Source organism: Lutra lutra, chromosome 3 (genome assembly GCF_902655055.1).
Source record: "Lutra lutra chromosome 3, mLutLut1.2, whole genome shotgun sequence".
Lineage (NCBI taxonomy): Eukaryota > Metazoa > Chordata > Mammalia > Carnivora > Mustelidae > Lutra > Lutra lutra.
Genome location: NC_062280.1, coordinates 12,027,029 through 12,036,904, shown reverse-complemented (window position 1 = coordinate 12,036,904; position 9,876 = coordinate 12,027,029). Strand labels below are relative to the sequence as shown.

Here is a 9,876-nt window from a genome sequence, read left to right as displayed (position 1 = left end):
TGAGTTTTTCTTTATGTTACCCTACTTACTGAATTTCTTGGATCTGTGAGTTTATAGTTTTCATCAATTAGGAAAAATTTCAGACATTATTTCTTATATTGTCTTTGCCTCCCTTACCCAAACTTCTAGGAATCCAAATACAAGTATGTTAGAGGACTTGTTATTATCCCATAGGTGGCTAAGGCACTACTGTTATTTTTTTTCTTTTGGTGCTATAGTAAGCTTCAAGTTCACTGATCTTTTTGGTTCTGCTGTGACCAATCTGGTACAATTCCATCCAGTCCTTCTCATCTAGCTATTGACCAGAAGTAATCAAATAGCAGCAATGATTTTTAAAAATAAATCTTAGACGTACTTGAACTACTGGTTTAAATGTATTAATGACAAATATTTAAGGACTATTTATTTAGAAATGTGTTTTTTCAATACTTTCTTTATGCCTATAAAATTAGTTTGTGTACAAGTAACATTAGAAATGACATGGAATATGACACCAACAATGGGTTGTTGGACATTTTTTACTTTGATCTCTTTTATAGAACGTGGCATCTGTGGAAAATGCTCTATTGTATCCTGCCGATATACTACAAGAAATATTTCAAAATAATACAAAAGTGAGCCACAGTCTTGACTAAGTGAAGATCAACTCATCCAAAATTTCTTTCCTTAATTTTTCATAGTAATTGCCAGAAGTCCAATAAGCTGGTTTTTCCAAGAAAGATCATTCTAGTAACTTTGAGTGTTCAATCCGTGCAATGGTCCAGTCAGGCTTTACTCCTTGTGTAAACTCCCTCTGAAATCTAGGGCAAAAAATTACAAATAATATGAATCTTAACATTAGTCCAAATATTTCTTGGGTAACTATATAATTTGTAAGTGTACATTAGAGACAGTTTTTAGCAACAGCTAATGGTTAATCATAAATAAACATCAAAACAAAACAAGTTTAATCTACCAATTCAATCACAAAAAAATCCTCACAAAATTACAATAATATTCTCCACTAAAATGAGTTTTTTCTTTTTTTTTTGAGGTAGGCTCCACACCCAGTATGGAGCCCAATGTAGGGTTTAAACTCACGACTCTGAGATGAAGAATCGACCACAATTGACTGAGCCACCCAGGTGCCCCTAAAATGAGTATCTTAATCAACTAATAGACAGTCCAAGAACTGCCAACCTTAGGAGAAGGATGTAATTATCCTTATATAATTATTATACAGTAATAATAACAATAATGGCAATTATTATTATTATTCTGCCGTTAAATAATAGCTATCACAAATGTCTAATATGAAGAAAAATAAATTGGACCATCGTAATGGAAAGGGTACTTTAGTAGAATTTGGTTTATATACATTAGATCAGTCTTGGAAATAAGAGTGTTTATGAACTGTCTGTGGTCTTAATAAGGAAAATCAGAAGAAGCAGAGGTATTGGTTATATCATTCTTTAATTATATATGATGTCTTTAAAAGGAGATGATTCAGATTTTGTATAGTAACAAATAAAACAAAATTCAAAAAAAAAAAAAAAGGAAAAAAGAAAAAAAGCAGTCCTTTCAAGAAAAGTGAAAAAGTAAGGCTACCTTTTACCTTAGTGAAACAGAATATATTTTCTTTCTTAGGTCATTTGTTATTTTATCGGGATTTGTTATTTAAATCAAGTTTACATAGTTTTGGCAACATAATAGTATCTTCTTTTAAATGAATATTAAATTATGTCTCCATTGACTTGCTTGACCTGTTCACTGTTCCAAATTTTATTAGCACAAAAATACACTATAGTGTCTCTTTTAAATAAGTTGCTAACCTACTAGACAGGTACCTCTTTATACATAGGAACACTTCAATTTTATATGTGAACCCCTACCAGAGTACCTGGTAAACAGGAAATGATTAATAAATGTCTAAAGAGTAGATGGTCCATGTGCCAACTGTGGAGGATTGTATTTTCCAAGGATGGTTATAACCATATGCCCCATCACACATGTTCTTCTGCAATGTGACCCTGCTTTGCCCCATAAAGAGGTGGAGTCTCTCCTGCCCTTTCAACTGTGCGGGTCCTAGGACTGCTTTGACAAGCAGACTAAGGTGAAAATGTTCCCATCCTGGGCACAGTCCTTTACCTGGTGTAGCCAATGACCACATAAAACATGTGAATAGCCTGAGATTGCCACAAACCCAAGCCACGAAGAGAGGCCTTGGAGAATGAGACGTTATGTGGAAAAGTCAAGGAGCACCAAGGGAATCCGTGTGAGTGACAAAGCCGCTATGGAAAGGAATCCTCCAGCCCCCGCCACAAAGAAAACCCCAGAGCTGAGCCTTCCCAAAACTCCTGAGCAGTAAAACAGCAGACAAAATATACAGCTGCTTGAAGTGACTGAGTTTGGGAGTGGTTTATAACACAGCAATAGACAGCTTCAACATCCTTTAATTAAATTCAGCAATATTACCTCTTTCTAACTTCTCAACACTTCTGTTTCATGTCCAGTATGTCTTTATGACTTTCTCTCTTCTTAAATAACTTGTCAAATGTCAATCCTTTTCTTCCTAAAGCTCCCTTTAGCTTTCATACCTTCATACTTCCTTCATACTACCTTCCATTTTCTAGAGAGAGGAAACAATGAAATGAGATTAGACTTACTCATAGCTTGCGCTAAGAAGCTGTTTAGTTTCCACGTTCTGATCCCCCAACTTAACCTGGAACACACTGGCTCCACTTAAAGTTTCACTGGGGATGTTGGCACTGGTTAGATACCAAAAGCACATCAGGATGTTAACAAACTTCCTTCCTTAGAGAAAAAACACACACATACACACATACAAATACAAATCACAAAAATCTATCATCCATATATCCAAAATGAAATAGAAGTTGGCAATAGCTACACAGTTGTTACAGATCATATTTCATACTCAGTCTAGTCTAGTACGATACTAACATCGGTGACTTTCTATTTTTAAAACATTCTCTTAACGTTGATGATGTATTTGCCTTCTTCTCTGCATCTCAGAAATAACAGGATTTCTTGAGCATGTACTATGTACCCTAATTCACTTTACTATGTGCCTAATGATTACAACAATGTAGTATGTTAAAATCAGGTTGTGACCATGATGCTGAGATGCAATTTGAAATATTAGGGGAGAAGAAAATATTTATCACTAAACATATCTATAGAAATGTTTTAAGTTAACATGTGTATGAAAAATGCTTAACCATTAAAGAGTCCTATATCAGAACTGCATTGCAAAGTATGTAAGCAAAAGCTAGATTTCCTATGTGCCTGGCACATAATACATTTGCAAATATTTTAGAAGAAATAAATGAAGTCAATACATTTTTTAGGAATGCTATAGGGAAAATGTATGCATCGGCCAAGGAGAAAAAACGAAATAACTACTAAAGTTCCTTTTAACCTTTTCATTGTCTCCAAACAAATCCAATGTGGGAGTTCCACAGCCAGTCTTACTTTCAAAAAAGTCATTAACTGATATTATCTACTTTTTCTTTTATTCCTTCTATTTAATATATATTTAAAATACATTTAACATATATTTAAAAGGTAATGCTGAATTGTTTCCTTCAAGTTAGGAAATCTGAAACCCCAAGTATTTTCTCTTTGAGACATGATAGCAGCCTTAAACAATTTTCATCAACTTAGGTGATGATACCGTCTCTCGTGAATGAATAGTAGTAGAGGAAGGTCCTAGATAGAAGGGCTTAAGTTATTACCATATCTTAACTCTCCCAGAGTTAGGTCTTGAAAGAATGAATGTATTATTTTTCCTGAAGTCTGCTTGAACCAACAAAATCCCCACTATTTCATGATTACCCACTAGATTAGCTTACCTGGGCCATTATTTATCATTTAAACTGACTACGCTCTAGCATTACCTTTCTCGTCGTAGTAAATGGAGATGTCTCCTGTTGATGTGTATACAATTTCATCTATGTCAGCAGCAAGGGCATTTTTATGGTTGTCAGGTAGTGAATTGACCTTTTCCTTCAATACATGGAGCACCTAAGTATGGAAAAAACAAATCATAGTTCACCCGCTGAATCTTCAAAAGCCTTTCAAAAAGCAGATGAGTTCCTTACGGAATGAATTTTTCTATGCCTATTTTTAAATGTACTACCATATTTACTCATATTCAAAAGCAAGGCTGAAAGGCATCAAACTGTTCAATAGGTAATTCCTAATAGCACATTCAGTATAAACACAACTGAAAAATATCGCATTTGCTTACTTATCCCTTAAGTAGCAAATCATTCTATGCGTTTATATGACCCAAAGTACCCAAAAATAAAGATACAGGGACTCTACTTCGGCTGATGGCACACATACTACTTTTAAGCATAAATAAAGGTAACATGTATTATTCTATTGCAGGAGAATAATACATTTATTTTTAAAGGAAAATTAAAAGTATACTTCACCTCTTTGGCCACAAGTTCTTCCAAGAGATCAAATTTACACTGTGACAGTAACTTGGACACATGAGCAAAAGCCTTAAAAAAAAAAAAAGTGGGGAGAGGTTGATAATCGTTATTTCAAAATACCGTGTAAAATACCATACAATGTACAATGCTCATACATAAATAGCTTAGTATCACAAAGACTGTTTTATGATAAAGGTGATAAACAATGTCCAATCTGATATCATTGTCAGGCATGAGTCCTTCAAAGTTGGTTGGCTTTTCTCTTCTCATATGACCTTCCCACATATACAGTAATGAGCTCACTGCCAATTACGTCTCCGTTCTCAGGACCAGGGGAAAGACAGTGTGTGTGTACACATTAGCTCTCAACACAAATCCTCCTATAGCTTTCCTTTTGCAATAATAATGAAGTAATCACTGTTATTACTGTAATGACTATTATGTGACACCCTCCCCCGCTTAACCATGAACACAAAGAATTTGAGAAACAGGGCAATCTAGATTGTACTGGGAGTCTGGAGATCTGGGTTGCAATCTGACCCTCGTTAAGATTGGTAAGGCAGGGCAGGGCGCCTGGGTGGCTCAGTGGGTTAAGCCTCTGCTTTCGGCTCAGGTCATGATCTCAGAGTCCTGGGATCAAGGCCCGACTAGGGCTCTCTGCTCGGCGGGGAGCCTGCTTCCCCCTCTCTCTCTCTGCCTGCCTCTCGGCCTAGTTGTGATCTATGTCAACTAAATAAATAAAATCTTTAAAAAAAAAAAAGATTGGTAAGGCAGGTCTGGGAAAGTGGGAGAAAAGATAACGAATGAGTTTACAGTCTAAGTGGATGCCAACTTTGAAGTATGAGATGCCACTGTAAAGTAGGGGGGGAACCAACCGCACTTCTCCATATTCTCAGCAGTGAGACTGTAAACGGTTATAAGACTCCACCTGTCTTCAAGGAGCTTTCAGGTTGTTTGAGAAGGGAGGCAAGTAAACTGACAGTTCAAGAACTGTGACAGGGGCAGGAACAGGATGACCTGAGCAGAAAAGCCACTTAAGCCAATCTGGGAGGACCAGGGAGGGGCCTCTGAAAGGAAGGAGCATCCCAGATGAGATCTGAAGAACTAGCAGGACAAGCAGGTGTTTGGGATGGGATGTTACCAGATTAACAGTTTTCCCCCAAATTCATATGCAGCAGTCCTAACTCCCATCTTAGAAGGGGACTATATTTGGAGAGAGGGTCTTTAAAAAGGTGATTAAGATGAGGGTGGGCCTTAATCCAACCTGACTTTATAAGAAATTCTGACACCCACACAGAGGAGGAAAAAAAAAAAAAAACACATAAGGACACAGAAGACAGCCATTTGCAAGGCAGGCAGAGGCCTCAGAAGAAACCAAACCTGCCAATACTTGGGTCTTGGACTTCTATCCTCCAAAACGGTGAGGTAAACCACGGTCTGTGGTTTAAGTAAGCCAGACTGTGGTATTTTGTTATACCAGCCCTGGCAAACCGGCCAATGAGAGAGTTGAATTTTGAGAAAATGCATATATCCGAACAGATTCAAGGACCCCTTGCAAACATTTTAGGGGCCCTGAGGGTTCAGAGACACTATACATATATTAATAAGCCTTCATGTGAGGAAGATGGTGGTATTTAGGTAAGAAGAAACGAAGACCACAGTGATCATGGGGAAACCCAACCATTATATTTTCGTTTGTGGCCAACGTGTGATATTTGTGGGGCCAAAGATCCCACCTGAGCAAATTATCTGATAATACTGAACCATTAGGAAGCTGCTCTGACAAGGCTTTGATAATACAGGATTGTCTAACCCAAAGAGGCTTCTAGGAAATAGTCCTCTAAAACATGCGAGCACCATACAGGAAAATAAACACTGTATGATTAATGTGGTTTGATGGCAGTAACAGGGAAGAAGATCATATGCACACATCAGTAGTGTTATATTGTGACAGAAGAAAATATAAGTTTGTTCTTTGTTCTGATTTCTGGCACAGAGCTCCTAAAACAAGCCCCTTTCAACCCTAGCTGAGTTTAGGCTAATGAGGTGACTGCTGTCAGGGAAGCTCCACACCCTTCCCATATCCCTCGCCCTATACATCTTTTCTATTTGGCTGTTCCTGAATTGTATCCTTTTGAAAAAACTGAAAATACCAAGTAAGGTACACTGGCCAGTCAAATGGAACCCTGACTTGTGATTAGCTAGCGTCTGAAATGGAGGCAGTCATCTGGGACTGAGCCCTAACCTGTGGGCATTAATTCCAGGGAGTTAGCGTCAGATCTGCTGTAGAATGCCTTGATGAGGTAGGCCTTGATGACACAGGAGTGTCTAACCTAGAGAGTCTTCTAGGAAATAGCCCTCTTTTTCATAGAAAAGGCTAAAAACTTACAAACAAGATATATAAGAAAACATACAGTATATGACTAACGTGGTTTATTGGCAGTAATAGGGAAGATATCATGTTATATGTACATTTTTTTTTTAAGATTTTATTTATTTGACAGACAGAGACCACAAGTAGGCAGAGAGACAGGCAGAGAGAGAAAGGAGGAAGCAGGCTCTCTCCTGAGCAGAGCGCCCGAGGTGGGGCTCGATCCCAGGACCCTGGGATCGTGACCTGAGCCGAAGGCAGAGGCTTTAACCCACTGAGCCACCCAGGGGCCCCCTGTTATGTGTACATATTAATGAAAAGCAGGGTCTATGGTGCTAATAAAGCTTAGCATTGGATCACCTATTCCCTTGGCTGATGTAATGAATCAAAACTTGACTAGATTGTACTTAACCATCTCAATTTCTAGTGATTGAAGGACCAAGACTGCTTGTAGACTGGGTCACAGCACAGGGCTTACAATGCATCCTTGAGCCACTGTTTTGTCATTGGCAAAGGAGAGTTAGACTAGAATCATGAACCTTAAGATGCCTTTTTGTTTTCATGTTCTCTGATTTAAAAAAAAAAAACCCGAATGAAAATTATCTAATGATCACTTGATATTCATAACCCAAGATAAGATTTTATTGCTGGGAGGTTAGCTTAAGGAGAAAGGGCAAGTGGAGCCCATGAGAGGAGATGAACTAGCTAATGTTTTTGCACCAGATAATTCCCAAGCCCTAGAATTATGTATGTATGTATGTAACCCATGTAAAAAAAAAAAAAAGATACAGTTGCACTAAGAGATCTAGGAGGGAGAAGGTTTTTTTTGCCATGTCCTTTTAAATCTTAGGTGTTGAAGAACTAATTTGCTTGATATAAAAGGAATGTTAAGTAACCAGTGGTTTAAGGGAATTGATTTGCCATGGATGACCCAATATTGCTTTTGAAAATAACAGTGGTTGAAAGCACAAAAACTGACTTCGATGAGGCAAAAATTGTTTACAGACTGGCTGATTAGGGGGTGGAGATACTTCATAGCAAGGAGGAGGGCTAAAATAGCTAACAGGGGAAACAGGATGAGAGAGTGGCTAAAAAGTGTTCCATGCATTCCCCCCCCCCCCCAGAGTCTGGGGAGAGGATTTCATTCCTTACTGGTATCAATGAGCTGGTGCAGTTATACAATGTTATGAGGCAGACAAACTCACATATCATCAGTGAGCACTGCAGAGGAGAGTAAAATCATGCCACTTGACCTCTGCATCAACAAAAGATTTTGAGAACTGACATGAGCAGAGGTTTACCTCTTATAATGCTGTAAGTCAAGCTTAGCGTTTGCTTTTTAATTTTTTTATAAACACATAAAGCAGTCAAGAGTTGACTCAGGGAAGCAGGAATCAGGAGTTAATATCGACACGGATTATATAAAGTTGGAAATGATTTATGATTGATGGGTCACACAAATAAATATAAATGGCTGTAGTTTACAGAAATAATCTGAATAAATTAGGAACAAATGTATCGGTATTGCGAAATGATCCCACTAATAGCGTTAAGTGTAAGGTATATGGCAGTACGAACTGGGAAACAAACCATGACTTCTATTTATCACCTGTTCTGAAACGCTTGGGAATGACAAACCCTCAAAGGGATTCAAAAGAAATGTATAGATGCACTTTCATCCTAGAAAAATGCATGTGCACACAAAATCCATGAGCAATCTTAGGGCCCAAAGTGACCACTGTGTGACAAGGGTCAGACAGGGTATTACCAGCCACTCGGAAAGAAACAGAACAGACAGGGCTTAAACTTCTCGGTGCGCAGGGCGCTGTGCGCTTATCAGCGACCAGGTTGTCTCAGCAAATTCTTGGAAAAGGTAAAACTGCTTCGCTCTAGGTTATTGTTTAAAGAGGATGATAGGGAGGGGTTGCAGGGTAGGGAGTGGGGCAAGGAAGCTCCACCAAACAGCTAGCCGGAAGTTTCGTTTTTCTACCAAAATTACATTATTGCACTAGGAAAATACTATCTGGTTTACTCTTCGAAACAATCTTATCTACTCATTCATTCATTCAATAATTTGTATAGTGTCTACTGTGTGCCAGGCACTGTCTTAATTCTGCAGAAAATCACATTCAGAAAAGACAAAGCCATGAAGTTTTAAAGTGGCAGAAAATGGGCTTTGAGTCGAATCCATTTCTATCGAATTCAAAACCTGCAGAGCGGAAAAAGAAACTGAGGGACTTGACCCTGGTGTCTCCTCCGAACCCCTCCCCGTCGGCGACCATGCTGAAACAAGCTGAAGCTTAATTCAAGTCCAGAAGCAGCCAGGGGGCTCGGTGCCTGGGTCACTACCCACGTTGGATGACCCGGGACCCAGGGAGGAAAACTCTTCGCTGTGTGGTAACAGCCGAATGCCTGAGAGGCTAACGGGTCAACCCCAAGTCAAGAAACAAACCTGCTTCGCTCCCTCAGAGAATTCTGCGATGCTGAACTCTTGGTCGAAATAGGCCCAGATTAGGAAGGCGTAAATTCGAGTCCGAACCCAGTTGATGGGGTTGGAGAAGCCCAGAATGATCATCTTAGTTTTCTGGCGCGGCTGGGGCTGCTCCTCCGCGCTGTAGCGGCGCCGAGGGTAGGCAGGGAAGACGGAGAGGGCGGCGGGGGGTCCCGGAGGGCTGAGCAGGGGCCGCGGAGGGCCGCGAGCAAGCAGCGCCGAGGCCCAAGTGACGCGAGGAAATGGGGCCGCTCCGGAGCCGAGGCGGCGGCGGCAGAAGCAGCAGAGTCCAGCCAACCGCGGCCCCACCTCGGCTACACCGGGAGTCAGGGGTCGAGCGGCCCCGCCGGGCAGAGGCGGAGAGAGCAGAAAGCGGGGCAAAAGACGCACGGCCAGCGCCATTTTTATGACTTCTCACCCCAGTCCCCGTCTGTGCTGTGTCGAATTAAAGCCGGCGGGAAACCAGCAGCGCAGCATCCGGGGAGAGAGACCGGTGAGTAAAGCTGCCCTGCTGCTGCCACCTCTGGTGAGTCGGCCCCATTCCGCCCCCCAGCACGCCGCTCACGTAG

At 40.2% G+C, this 9,876-nt stretch overlaps 1 protein-coding gene across 2 annotated transcripts; it reads right to left on the bottom strand.

Moving 5' to 3' along the window:
• Positions 1 to 502: 502 nt before the first annotated feature.
• Positions 503 to 9,862, bottom strand: MAIP1 (matrix AAA peptidase interacting protein 1). 2 transcript variants are annotated; one of them, XR_007125757.1, is made up of 5 exons: positions 9,269 to 9,862; positions 4,443 to 4,514; positions 3,900 to 4,026; positions 2,455 to 2,608; positions 503 to 800 (listed from the first exon to the last, which is right to left on the bottom strand). XR_007125757.1 is itself a non-coding variant. In XM_047720683.1 (5 exons), exons 1-5 carry the CDS (start codon positions 9,707 to 9,709, stop codon positions 722 to 724), a joined length of 867 nt encoding a protein of 288 aa, XP_047576639.1. In that variant the 5' UTR covers positions 9,710 to 9,862; the 3' UTR covers positions 503 to 721. The 2 variants fall into 2 exon arrangements, 1 of the variants encoding a protein (XP_047576639.1); XM_047720683.1 differs by lacking the exon at positions 2,455 to 2,608 and adding an exon at positions 2,646 to 2,793.
• Between the last annotated feature and the right edge of the window lie 14 nt (positions 9,863 to 9,876).